The sequence below is a fragment of the Pseudophryne corroboree genome, chromosome 8, assembly GCF_028390025.1.
Source record: "Pseudophryne corroboree isolate aPseCor3 chromosome 8, aPseCor3.hap2, whole genome shotgun sequence".
NCBI lineage: Eukaryota > Metazoa > Chordata > Amphibia > Anura > Myobatrachidae > Pseudophryne > Pseudophryne corroboree.
In genome coordinates, this window is record NC_086451.1 from 490327957 (window position 1) to 490342687 (window position 14731).

Below are 14731 nucleotides of genomic sequence, written 5' to 3' on the forward strand. Positions count from 1 at the left end.
CCATACGCACTGAGGTGACACCAGTGTTCTCCGCCCTCTCCCACCCATACGCACTGAGGTGACACCAGTGTTCTCCGCTCTCTTCCACCCATACGCACTGAGGTGACACCAGTGTTCTCCGCCCTCTCCCACCCATACGCACTGAGGTGACACCAGTGTTCTCCGCCCTCTCCCACCCATACGCACTGAGGTGACACCAGTGTTCTCCGCCCTCTTCCACCCATACGCAATGAGGTGACACCAGTGTTCTCCGCCCTCTTCCACCCATACGCAATGAGGTGACACCAGTGTTCTCCGCCCACTTCCACCCATACGCACTGAGGTGACACCAGTGTTCTCCGCCCACTTCCACCCATACGCACTGAGGTGACACCAGTGTTCTCCGCCTTCTCCCACCCATACGCACTGAGGTGACACCAGTGTTCTCCGCCCTCTTCCACCCATACGCACTGAGGTGACACCAGTGTTCTCCGCCCTCTCCCACCCATACGCACTGAGGTGACACCAGTGTTCTCTGCCCTCTCCCACCCATACGCACTGAGGTGACACCAGTGTTCTCCGCCCTCTCCCACCCATACGCACTGAGGTGATACCAGTGTTCTCCGCCCTCTCCCACCCATACGCACTGAGGTGACACCAGTGTTCTCTGCCCACTTCCACCCATACGCACTGAGGTGATACCAGTGTTCTCTGCCCACTTCCACCCATACGCACTGAGGTGACACCAGTGTTCTCCGCCCTCTCCCACCCATACGCACTGAGGTGACACCAGTGTTCTCTGCCCACTTCCACCCATATGCACTGAGGTGACACCGGTGTTCTCCGCCCTCTCCCACCCGTTCGCACTGAGGTGACACCAGTGTTCTCCGCCCTCTCCCACCCATACGCACTGAGGTGACACCAGTGTTCTCTGCCCTCTCCCACCAATGCGCACTGAGGTGACACCAGTGTTCTCCACCCTCTCCCACCCATACGCACTGAGGTGACACCAGTGTTCTCCGCCCTCTCCCACCCATACGCACTGAGGTAACACCAGTGTTCTCCGCCCACTTCCACCCATACGCACTGAGGTGACACCAGTGTTCTCCGCCTTCTCCCACCCATACGCACTGAGGTGACACCAGTGTTCTCCGCCCTCTTCCACCCATACGCACTGAGGTGACACCAGTGTTCTCCGCCCTCTCCCACCCATACGCACTGAGGTGACACCAGTGTTCTCTGCCCTCTCCCACCCATACGCACTGAGGTGACACCAGTGTTCTCCGCCCTCTCCCACCCATACGCACTGAGGTGACACCAGTGTTCTCTGCCCACTTCCACCCATACGCACTGAGGTGATACCAGTGTTCTCTGCCCACTTCCACCCATACGCACTGAGGTGACACCAGTGTTCTCCGCCCTCTCCCACCCATACGCACTGAGGTGACACCAGTGTTCTCCGCCCTCTAACCCATATGCACTGAGGTGACACCAGTGTTCTCCGCCCTCTCCCACCCATACGCACTGAGGTGACACCAGTGTTCTCTGCCCACTTCCACCCATATGCACTGAGGTGACACCGGTGTTCTCCGCCCTCTCCCACCCGTTCGCACTGAGGTGACACCAGTGTTCTCCGCCCTCTCCCACCCATACGCACTGAGGTGACACCAGTGTTCTCTGCCCTCTCCCACCCATGCGCACTGAGGTGACACCAGTGTTCTCCACCCTCTCCCACCCATACGCACTGAGGTGACACCAGTGTTCTCCGCCCTCTCCCACCCATTCGCACTGAGGTGACACCAGTGTTCTCTGCCCACTTCCACCCATACGCACTGAGGTGACACCAGTGTTCTCCGCCCTCTCCCACCCATACGCACTGAGGTGACACCAGTGTTCTCCGCCCTCTCCCACCCATACGCACTGAGGTGACACCAGTGTTCTCCGCTCTCTTCCACCCATACGCACTGAGGTGACACCAGTGTTCTCCGCCCTCTCCCACCCATACGCACTGAGGTGACACCAGTGTTCTCCGCCCTCTCCCACCCATACGCACTGAGGTGACACCAGTGTTCTCCGCCCTCTTCCACCCATACGCAATGAGGTGACACCAGTGTTCTCCGCCCTCTTCCACCCATACGCAATGAGGTGACACCAATGTTCTCCGCCCTCTCCCACCCATACGCACTGAGGTGACACCAGTGTTCTCCGCCCACTTCCACCCATACGCACTGAGGTGACACCAGTGTTCTCCGCCTTCTCCCACCCATACGCACTGAGGTGACACCAGTGTTCTCCGCCCTCTTCCACCCATACGCACTGAGGTGACACCAGTGTTCTCCGCCCTCTCCCACCCATACGCACTGAGGTGACACCAGTGTTCTCTGCCCTCTCCCACCCATACGCACTGAGGTGACACCAGTGTTCTCCGCCCTCTCCCACCCATACGCACTGAGGTGATACCAGTGTTCTCCGCCCTCTCCCACCCATACGCACTGAGGTGACACCAGTGTTCTCTGCCCACTTCCACCCATACGCACTGAGGTGATACCAGTGTTCTCTGCCCACTTCCACCCATACGCACTGAGGTGACACCAGTGTTCTCCGCCCTCTCCCACCCATACGCACTGAGGTGACACCAGTGTTCTCTGCCCACTTCCACCCATATGCACTGAGGTGACACAGGTGTTCTCCGCCCTCTCCCACCCGTTCGCACTGAGGTGACACCAGTGTTCTCCGCCCTCTCCCACCCATACGCACTGAGGTGACACCAGTGTTCTCTGCCCTCTCCCACCCATGCGCACTGAGGTGACACCAGTGTTCTCCACCCTCTCCCACCCATACGCACTGAGGTGACACCAGTGTTCTCCGCCCTCTCCCACCCATACGCACTGAGGTGACACCAGTGTTCTCCGCCCACTTCCACCCATACGCACTGAGGTGACACCAGTGTTCTCCGCCTTCTCCCACCCATACGCACTGAGGTGACACCAGTGTTCTCCGCCCTCTTCCACCCATACGCACTGAGGTGACACCAGTGTTCTCCGCCCTCTCCCACCCATACGCACTGAGGTGACACCAGTGTTCTCTGCCCTCTCCCACCCATACGCACTGAGGTGACCCCAGTGTTCTCCGCCCTCTCCCACCCATACGCACTGAGGTGACACCAGTGTTCTCTGCCCACTTCCACCCATACGCACTGAGGTGATACCAGTGTTCTCTGCCCACTTCCACCCATACGCACTGAGGTGACACCAGTGTTCTCCGCCCTCTCCCACCCATACGCACTGAGGTGACACCAGTGTTCTCTGCCCTCTCCCACCCATACGCACTGAGGTGACACCAGTGTTCTCCGCCCTCTCCCACCCATACGCACTGAGGTGACACCAGTGTTCTCTGCCCACTTCCACCCATACGCACTGAGGTGATACCAGTGTTCTCTGCCCACTTCCACCCATACGCACTGAGGTGACACCAGTGTTCTCCGCCCTCTCCCACCCATACGCACTGAGGTGACACCAGTGTTCTCTGCCCACTTCCACCCATATGCACTGAGGTGACACCGGTGTTCTCCGCCCTCTCCCACCCGTTCGCACTGAGGTGACACCAGTGTTCTCCGCCCTCTCCCACCCATACGCACTGAGGTGACACCAGTGTTCTCTGCCCTCTCCCACCCATGCGCACTGAGGTGACACCAGTGTTCTCCACCCTCTCCCACCCATACGCACTGAGGTGACACCAGTGTTCTCCGCCCTCTCCCACCCATTCGCACTGAGGTGACACCAGTGTTCTCTGCCCTCTCCCACCCATACGCACAGAGGTGACACCAGTGTTCTCCACCCTCTCCCACCCATACGCACTGAGGTGACACCAGTGTTCTCCGCCCTCTCCCACCCATACGCACTGAGGTGACACCAGTGTTCTCTGCCCTCTCCCACCCATACGCACTGAGGTGACACCAGTGTTCTCCGCCCTCTCCCACCCATACGCACTGAGGTGACACCAGTGTTCTCTGCCCACTTCCACCAATACGCACTGAGGTGACACCGGTGTTCTCCGCCCTCTCCAACCCGTTCGCACTGAGGTGACACCAGTGTTCTCCGCCCTCTCCCACCCATACGCACTGAGGTGACACCAGTGTTCTCTGCCCTCTCCCACCCATGCGCACTGAGGTGACACCAGTGTTCTCCACCCTCTCCCACCCATACGCACTGAGGTGACACCAGTGTTCTCCGCCCTCTCCCACCCATTCGCACTGAGGTGACACCAGTGTTCTCTGCCCTCTCCCACCCATACGCACAGAGGTGACACCAGTGTTCTCCACCCTCTCCCACCCATACGCACTGAGGTGACACCAGTGTTCTCCGCCCTCTCCCACCCATACGCACTGAGGTGACACCAGTGTTCTCTGCCCTCTCCCACCCATTCGCACTGAGGTGACACCAGTGTTCTGTGCCCTCTCCCACCCATACGGACTGAGGTGATACCAGTGTTCTCCGCCCTCTCCCACCTGTGAGCACTGAGGTGACACCAGTGTTCTCCGCCCTCTCCCACCCATACGCACTGAGGTGACACCAGTGTTCTCTGCCCACTTCCACCCATACGCACTGAGGTGACACCAGTGTTCTCCGCCCTCTCCCACCCATACGCACTGAGGTGACACTAGTGTTCTCCGCCCTCTCCCACCCATACGCACGGAGGTGACACCAGTGTTCTCTGCCCTCTCCCACCCATATGCACTGAGGTGACACCAGTGTTCTCCGCCCTCTCCCACCCATACGCACTGAGGTGACACCAGTGTCCTCTGCCCTCTCCCACCCATACGCACTGTGACACCAGTGTTCTCCGCCCTCTCCCACCCATATGCACTGAGGTGACACCAGTGTTCTCCGCCCTCTCCCACCCATACGCACTGAGGTGACACCAGTGTTCTCCGCCCTCTCCCACCCATACGCACTGAGGTGACACCAGTGTTCTCCGCCCACTTCCACCCATACGCACTGAGGTGACACCAGTGTTCTCCGCTCTCTTCCACCCATACGCACTGAGGTGACACCAGTGTTCTCCGCCCTCTTCCACCCATACGCACTGAGGTGATATCAGTGTTCCCCGCCCTCTCCCACCCATACGCACTGAGGTGGCACCAGTGTTCTTCGCCCTCTCCCACCCGTGTGCACTAAGGAACATGATTTAATGAAGACAACATATTACAAATCAAAATCTTTTAATATGTAGTTATTTACATACATAATTAATTCTCCCACGTAAATGACTATCTGGCTAATTATCTTGATGAGGGGGCTGATACTATCTACACGGAGTATGCATATTTATATACATATATATTGCTTTCTGGGCTCTGTGTATTTACAGTAGGAGAACAGGATGTGTGAGAGGAACAGAGGAATAATCTGCAAATTACAATTATAAAAATAGCAAAAGGGAACACCTGAGCACAGCAGAACATACAGCTGGATGGGTGACTGATTCCCGGCGGTCACACCGGTATTACGTAGTGCAGGAACGGCGCCCGCCGCCAGGCAGTAACCATGCGGAATGTATACTGGATCTATAGAGTAACTGGATAGAACAGATCTAACCGTAACAGTGTAAGACAGGTCCTGCTGATACATCTACAATTGGGCCCAACACAGACCCCTGCTCCACGGATGTAGTCCCAACGTTTCCACCACTAAATAACCATCAACAGACTATTACTTATTAATTACTGTGAAGTGGAGTAACCACATTGTAATGTGCAGCAAGAGATCTATAACACGCGTTTCCTTCCAGAAGGGACCTCAAAGTGGAAAATGACTTTCCAACCTTCATTCTAGGAAAACCAACCAAACATTTGAGAAAATTAAGGAGTGAGCGTCCAAAGTTTGTTACATCCATAAAATCTCCAATTACAGTCCCCGTCTTCTGCTACCATCTCCAATTACAGTCCCCGTCTTCCGCTACCATCTCCAATTACAGTCCCCGTCTTCCGCTACCATTTCCAGTTACAGTCCCCGTCTTCCGCTACCATCTCCAGTTACAGTCCCCGTCTTCCGCTACCATCTCCAGTTACAGTCCCCGTCTTCCGCTACCATATCCAATTACAGTCCCCGTCTTCCGCTACCATCTCCAATTACAGTCCCCGTCTTCCGCTACAATTTCCAATTACAGTCCCCGTCTTCCGCTACCATCTCCAATTACAGTCCCCGTCTTCCGCTACCATTTCCAATTACAGTCCCTGTCTTCCGCTACCATCTCCAATTACAGTCCCCGTCTTCTGCTACCATCTCCAGTTACAGTCTTCATCTTCCGCTACCATCTCCAGTTACAGTCCCCGTCTTCCGCTACCATCTCCAGTTACAGTCCCCGTCTTCCGCTACCATCTCCAGTTACAGTCCCCGTCTTCCGCTACCATCTCAAATTACAGTCCCCGTCTTCCGCTACCATCTCCAATTACAGTCCCCGTCTTCCGCTACCATCTCCAGTTACAGTCCCCGTCTTACGCTACCATCTCAAATTACAGTCCCCGTCTTCCGCTACCATCTCCAATTACAGTCCCCGTCTTCCGCTACCATCTACAGTTACAGTCCCCGTCTTCTGCTACCATCTCCAGTTACAGTCCCCGCCTTCCGCTACCATCTCCAATTACAGTCCCCGTCTTCCGCTACCATCTCCAATTACTGTCCCCGTCTGCCGCTTCCATCTCCAGTTACAGTCCCCGCCTTCCGCTACCATCTCCAATTACAGTCCCCGTCTTCCGCTACCATCTCCAATTACTGTCCCCGTCTTCCGCTACCATCTCCAATTACTGTCCCCGTCTCCCGCAACCATCTCCAGTCACAGTCCCATCTTCCGCTACCATCTCCCATTACACAAGGAAGTTGCATTCAGAAGTCACAGCCGGAGGTCGGGCTCTGGAGCGTCGCTGTTCTGCACGTCTTATTTTAGCAGTTCTCCACTGGTGACATAAGGAAATATTGTGGTATTATAGCTTTGAGTATCCACTGACGGGGCGAATAATCCTGAATTTTGGGCTAGTCGTTATACAGACAGCAGTTCACCCTTATACTCTGTGATGCGGTAAAATAAAAGACAGTTGTAGTTATTACACATTTTTCCAGCGACCTCGACGTTTCCGCGACGTCAGGTAAGAGAATCTCTTCCTCTTGTTAGGAGGAGGAGGCGAGGAGGACGGCGAGCGAGCTGGCTCCTCCGTCACATCTAATGCGGCACTGTCTTCATGGACATCACAATTATCTTCCACCTCATAACTCACAGAACAGGGTTCCGACTCTGGCTCTGTCTTTGTGGGATAGTAAACGGGATCAATGAGGGTGGAGGGGGTGGGTGATGCTAGCTGCGGAGGTATAAGAGGTAAAATGGCCGCCAGGACGTTGGTCAGACGGTCCATGCTCTGGCGTAATGTGTAGGTCAGGTGACGTATAGCTTCGGCAGTTTCCTGTTGGGCTCTCAGCATGGCCACGGTGGGGTCATAGTGCTGGCTGACAGAGCCCGGAGCAAGCATGGGGGAGCAGGATCCTGGAGGCAGTGGCGGGGGGGAAGCCCCGTCTGAGGGGTCCGGGGAAGGGCTGAGCTGCGGTAACTGAACAATGTGGATCTGGGGAGTTGGTGAATGAGATTCCTTGGGTTGGAGTAGAAGTGGAGGCTCAGGAGGACAGCATGGACCACTCAGAGAGTTTTCTGTACTGGAGGAGCCTGGTCCCGCCATACTCAGGTCTGCGGGGGGAGAAGAGAAGATTCCGGTAAGAACATAAAGATCCTGACGGCAGATTTACTAACAGGCAGAAAACAGACATTGCATCATATTGTTACAGGCAGCACGGTCACCGGGAGGCAGGGTATGTTGTGTGTACCCCTTCTGTGTGGTGGTGTACATGTTGTGTGTACCCCTTCTGTGTGGTGGTGTACATGTTGTGTGTACCCCTTCTGTGTGGTTGTGTACACCCCTTTTGTGTGGTTGTGTACATCTTGTGTGTACCCCTTCTGTGTGGTTGTGTACATGTTGTGTGTACCTCTTCTGTGTGGTTGTGTACATGTTGTGTGTACCCCTTCTGTGTGGTGGTGTACATCTTGTGTGTACCCCTTCTGTGTGGTTGTGTACATGTTGTGTGTACCTCTTCTGTGTGGTTGTGTACATGTTGTGTGTACCTCTTCTGTGTGGTTGTGTACATCTTGTGTGTACCCCTTCTGTGTGGTTGTGTACATCTTGTGTGTACCCCTTCTGTGTGGTTGTGTACATCTTGTGTGTACCCCTTCTGTGTGGTTGTGTACATCTTGTGTGTACCTCTTCTGTGTGGTTGTGTACATCTTGTGTGTACCCCTTCTGTGTGGTTGTGTACATGTTGTGTGTACCTCTTCTGTGTGGTTGTGTACCTCTTCTGTGTGGTTGTGTACATGTTGTGTGTACCTCTTCTGTGTGGTTGTGTACATGTTGTGTGTACCTCTTCTGTGTGGTTGTGTACATGTTGTGTGTACCTCTTCTGTGTGGTTGTGTACATGTTGTGTGTACCTCTTCTGTGTGGTTGTGTACATGTGTGTACCCCTTCTGTGTGGTTGTGTACATGTTGTGTGTACCTCTTCTGTGTGGTTGTGTACATGTTGTGTGTACCTCTTCTGTGTGGTTGTGTACATCTTGTGTGTACCCCTTCTGTGTGGTTGTGTACATGTTGTGTGTACCTCTTCTGTGTGGTTGTGTACATGTTGTGTGTACCCCTTCTGTGTGGTTGTGTACATCTTGTGTGTACCCCTTCTGTGTGGTTGTGTACATGTTGTGTGTACCTCTTCTGTGTGGTTGTGTACATGTTGTGTGTACCCCTTCTGTGTGGTTGTGTACATCTTGTGTACCCCTTCTGTGTGGTTGTGTACCTCTTCTGTGTGGTTGTGTACATGTTGTGTGTACCTCTTCTGTGTGGTTGTGTACATCTTGTGTGTACCCCTTCTGTGTGGTTGTGTACATGTTGTGTGTACCTCTTCTGTGTGGTTGTGTACATGTTGTGTGTACCCCTTCTGTGTGGTTGTGTACATGTTGTGTGTACCCCTTCTGTGTGGTGGTGTACATGTTGTGTGTACCCCTTCTGTGTGGTTGTGTACATGTTGTGTGTACCCCTTCTGTGTGGTTGTGTACATGTTGTGTGTACCCCTTCTGTGTGGTTGTGTACATGTTGTGTGTACCCCTTCTGTGTGGTTGTGTACATCTTGTGTGTACCCCTTCTGTGTGGTTGTGTACATCTTGTGTGTACCCCTTCTGTGTGGTTGTGTACATGTTGTGTGTACCCCTTCTGTGTGGTTGTGTACATCTTGTGGGTACCTCTTCTGTGTGGTTGTGTACATCTTGTGGGTACCTCTTCTGTGTGGTTGTGTACATGTTGTGTGTACCCCTTCTGTGTGGTTGTGTACATGTTGTGTGTACCTCTTCTGTGTGGTTGTGTACATCTTGTGTGTACCTCTTCTGTGTGGTTGTGTACATGTTGTGTGTAACTCTTCTGTGTGGTTGTGTACCTCTTCTGTGTGGTTGTGTACATGTTGTGTGTACCTCTTCTGTGTGGTTGTGTACATGTTGTGTGTACCTCTTCTGTGTGGTTGTGTACATGTTGTGTGTACCTCTTCTGTGTGGTTGTGTACATGTTGTGTGTACCTCTTCTGTGTGGTTGTGTACATGTGTGTACCTCTTCTGTGTGGTTGTGTACATGTTGTGTGTACCCCTTCTGTGTGGTTGTGTACATGTTGTGTGTACCTCTTCTGTGTGGTTGTGTACATCTTGTGTGTACCCCTTCTGTGTGGTTGTGTACATGTTGTGTGTACCCCTTCTGTGTGGTTGTGTACATCTTGTGGGTACCTCTTCTGTGTGGTTGTGTACATCTTGTGGGTACCTCTTCTGTGTGGTTGTGTACATGTTGTGTGTACCCCTTCTGTGTGGTTGTGTACATGTTGTGTGTACCTCTTCTGTGTGGTTGTGTACATGTTGTGTGTACCTCTTCTGTGTGGTTGTGTACATCTTGTGTGTACCCCTTCTGTGTGGTTGTGTACATGTTGTGTGTACCCCTTCTGTGTGGTTGTGTACATGTTGTGTGTACCCCTTCTGTGTGGTTGTGTACATCTTGTGTGTACCTCTTCTGTGTGGATGTGTACATATTGTTCAAACTGAAATCTAAATTGCAGTGTACAAATAAAGCAGCCAGTATTATAACCCACCCAAATCTAACTCTCTCTGCACATGTTACATCTGCCCCACCTGCAGTGCACATGGTTTTGCCCATCTGCTAACAAATTTGCTGCCGCGATCAGGTCTGGATGAGGCCCACAGATTGTGTGTACCCCTTCTATGTATTTGTCTATATATTGGGGTATATTTACTAAGGTCCTGATTTCATTCAAATCTCTTCGGGTTTTTTTTTAAGTATGATCTCGGAATTTACTAAACATTAATCTCGGCAGTATTTGGGGCATTCGTATTTGTTTTCACGGCCGTCTACACAAATATGAATGAATAGACCATCGGTCAAATGCGCCTGATATTTAATAGAACTCGGTAATTTACTAAGAATTTGTATTCTCAATCACTGCCGACAACAGCCAATCACTGCCGACAACAGCCAAACACTGCCGACAATAGGCAAACACTGCCGACAACAGCCAATCACTGCCGACAACAGCCAAACACTGCCGACAATAGGCAAACACTGCCGACAACAGCCAATCACTGCCGACAACAGCCAAACACTGCCGACAATAGGCAATCACTGCCGACAACAGCCAATCACTGCCGACAACAGCCAAACACTGCCGACAATAGGCAAACACTGCCGACAACAGCCAAACACTGCCGACAATAGGCAAACACTGGAATTCGTACAGAAAAGGAGCTTTCACATAGACCTGCGTTTTCCTGGCGTGTTCAGATAGTCATGCACGGATCAGTGAGATCTCTGTGTAAAAGGGCCTGTAAGAGTTAAAAATCCCCCCAAAAAATTGTGTGGGGTCCCCCCTCCTAACCATAACCAGCCTCGGGCTCTTTGAGCCGGTCCTGGTTGTTTAAATACCGGAGAAATTGTCTGGGGCTCCCCAGTATTTATACAACCAGCACTGGGCTCTTGGTCTGGTCCTGGTTCCAAAAATATGGGGGACAAAAGAAGTAGGGGTCCCCCATATTTTTAAAACCAGCACCGGGTTCCACTAGCCAGGGACATAATGCCACAGCCAGGAGACACATTTATGTAGGTTCCTGCGGCCGTGGCATTACCCCCCCCCAACTAGTCACCCCTGGCCGGGGTTCCCTGGAGGAGTTGGGTCTCCTTAAATCATGGGGACCCCCCTCCAGGCACCCAAGGGCCAGGGGTGAAGCCTGAGGCTGCCTCCCCCCCCCATCCCTGGGCGGTGGATGGGGGGCTGATAGCCTTTTAAAGTGTAAAAATAGGATTTTAATACCTACCGGTAAATCCTTCAAGAACCATGGGGTATAGACGGGATCCGCAGGAGACATGGGCACTTTAAGACTTTGAATGGGTGTGAACTGGCTCCTCCCTCTATGCCCCTCCTCCAGACCTCAGTTATAGGAACTGTGCCCAGGGAGACGGACATTTCGAGGAAAAGGATTTTTGTTAAACTAAGGGTGAGATACATACCAGCTCACACCTCACACACCGTACAACATTTCTTTTAACTAAATACCAGTTAACGGCATGAACCAAAATCAGCAACAGGCTGATCTTAACCGAAACAGAACCGTTGTGTAACCTAAGCAATAACTATCAACAAGTTCTGCAGCCAGAGTCCGCACTGGGACGGGCGCCCAGCATCCACTATGGACTAAGAGAAAAGGTTTTACCGGTAGGTATTAAAATCCTATTTTCTCATACGTCCTAGAGGATGCTGGGGACGCTTCAAGAACCATGGGGTTTATACCAAAGCTCTAGAACGGGCGGGAGAGTGCGGATGACTCTGCAGCACCGATTGACCAAACATGAGGTCCTCATCAGCCAGGGTATCAAACTTGTAGAACTTTGCAAAGGTGTTTGAACCCGACCAAGTAGCTGCTCGGCAAAGCCGTAATGCCGAGACCCCTCGGGCAGCCGCCCAGGACGAGCCCACCTTTCTGGTAGAATGGGCCTTTTCCGATTTCGGTAACAGCAATCCAGCCGTAGAATGAGCGTGGTATATCGTGTTACAGATCCAGCGAGCAATAGTCTGCTTGGAAGCAGGAGCCCCAATCTTGTTGAGAGCATATAGGACAAACAGAGCCTCCGTTTTCCTAACCTGAGCCGTTTTGGCAACATAAATTTTCAAAGCTCTGACCACATCGAGAGACTTCTATTCCGTCAAGGCTTCAGTAGCCACTGGCACCACAATAGGTTGGTTCATGTGAAACAATGAAACCACTGTTGTCAGAAAAGTACTGATGAGTTCTCAACTCCGCTCTATCCGTATGGAAGATTAAATAGGGGCACTTGTGGGACAAAGCCAGCCTTGTGGATGCCAAGGCCAACAGCCCGACCACTTTCCAAGTGACGAATTACAACTCTACCTTACGTAAAGGTTCAAACCAATGAGATTGCTGGAACAGCAACACCACGTTAAGACCCCCATGGAGCTCCAGGGGGGCACAAAGGGAGGATGGATGTGTAACCCTCCTTTTACGAAAGTTCGAACTTTTGTAAAGGAGGCTGTGACAGGACGATACCGTACGGAAGCACTCGCAGCTTCCGCGTCCCGTTGACTGCGCACAGAATGGAAGGTCAAGCCGCACGAGGCCTGACCACATAGGGGATTCCCTGCTTACCGTCAGTAACCGCCTGTTACTGACTCCACCCACTGCGTTGTGGGCGGGTTCTTGCTGCCACCACCAAACTCCTAACCTGCCGTGGCGTTTGGAACCACGGTTCTGCTCTGTATGTGCCGACGCACTGCTTTACCACAGCTGTGTGGTGCTGACGAATCCCCACTAGCCACTTGCTAGGCCTCTACCGGTAGCTGGCGGAAGGCGGAGCTTGGAGACGTCAGGTGCTTCCCTGGACAGCCGGAGAACGGGGCTAGGTTTGGCCTACCCCTGTTGGTCACAAGATGAAGCAGTCTTCTTGAGGCAAAGGTGTTTTATTGCTCAAAAACCTTTAAAAAGGCTCCTCCCTATTGCTAGGGGCAACAGCATACAATTAAGATGTTTCAGCAGAAGAAGATGTTACAATACACCCTCCTATGGGCCAACTGCCCTCCTTTTATCCCTCTCCAAGACCCCTTACCACAGGGGGTAAGCCCGCCCTGTGGTGTACAACCAATCAATGTTTACCCATGAGCTGTGCATGCTCTGGACTCATGCACACACAACATTGTTCCCAATGGACAGTGGGGAGTGGCCGGTCTCCTTTGTCTCTCCCATCTGGGAGAGCAGGCTACTCCCACGGTGCCGTTCAGTCTGGCTGGGGGGAAGTTTTTCCCTCCTAAACTGACTTCCAGAAACCTGCCCGGGACCCCTCTCACTGCCTGCAGCCTGGATTTGGGCTCCAGAGCTGGGCAGCCTGGCCCCCCGGTCCAGGTTTCCTGGCCACTACGGCTGATCTCCATGGAGCTCCAAGAAACCCCTCAGCTTGTTCTATAGCTGAGCTGCTTCTCTTTCTCCCTGTCCCTATTGGAACTGTGAGGCTGGATGGGAATGCATTCCGTTTTTAGGGAAAAGGTCTGGGAGAATCCATCAGCCTGCACAGCTATGGATTCCCCCCTCCTGGGACACACAATCAAGTAAGTGCATTTTATCTTGAAATACATTACATTTTTGAATCACACTGTACATTTCCCTTTGTTAAATATACACTGAGCCTGTGCCCTGCACAGGCTCTACATACTCAGGCACTGCAGTGCCTTCCCTAGCCCTGCAGCCTGGCTGCGAGGGCTCTCTGTGTGCTGGAGGTATGGGGCTGGCTTCCCCCATCCTCCAGCCTGCTTTTCTGCCTCTGGGGTTCCAGGGAGCTGGCTCTCCCTGTCCCCCCAGGGTGGCACTACTTTTGTGGCCTCGCCGCACGCAGCGGCGCACCCCCCTGTACCTAAGCCCGGCGGCCCGGGACACTTGTCCCGGCCGCCGTGACTCTGGCTTTGTTCAGCGCTGAGGCGCCAGGAGCGTAGCTCCCGGACCCCAGCGCTTCATCATCTTGATTGGCCGCCTAATGTGCCCACGCCGCTAGGGAGCCGGCTTGCCCGGTCCCCCATGAGCGGCGCTGACTATTTTGTGCCTCGCTGCAGCGTCCGGCGGGGAGCCGGGCTGCAGCGCACCCCCCTCGCTGCCCGGCAGCCCGGGACGTCCGTCCCGGCTGCCGCGGCTGGTCGCCTCCAGTGTACTGAGGCGCCGGGAGCGGAGCTCCCGTCCCCAGCACTGGCAGACCCAGAGCGCGCTGCAGCGGGAGCTGAGCTCCCAGCCGCAGCGGCTCACCCTTCTCCCCCCCCCGGCGCACACACAGCTCAGTGTGCCGGGGGGCTGTGCTCACCGCTGCCGGGAGCGGAGCTCCCGGACTCCGGCGGTGCCCATCGGAAGGCTGCAGCGGGAGCTGATCTCCCGCATGCAGCAGTCCCCGTCTCCCCCGGCGCGCACACTCCAGTGCGCCTGGGGGTGCACCGACCGCCGCCGGGAGCGGAGCTCCCGGACTCCGGCGGCCAGCGGCTGTCTCCTCTCCCCCGGCGCGCACACTCTGCTGAGCGCGCCGGGGGCTGTCCTCCCTGCCGTGGTCTCCGGAGGGGTCCGGGACCACGGCAC

General features: G+C 54.0%; 1 protein-coding gene across 1 annotated transcript in view; it reads right to left on the minus strand.

Annotated features, from left to right (window-relative positions):
- Positions 1-5183: 5183 nt before the first annotated feature.
- MYPOP (Myb related transcription factor, partner of profilin) overlaps positions 5184-14731 on the minus strand; it is a 152345-nt gene continuing 142797 nt past the window's right edge. Inside the window, exon 3 of the mRNA XM_063938452.1 lies at positions 5184-7713. Coding sequence (XP_063794522.1) covers positions 7082-7713 — 632 coding nt within the window. The 3' untranslated portion in view covers positions 5184-7081. The remainder of the gene's footprint in view (positions 7714-14731) is intronic.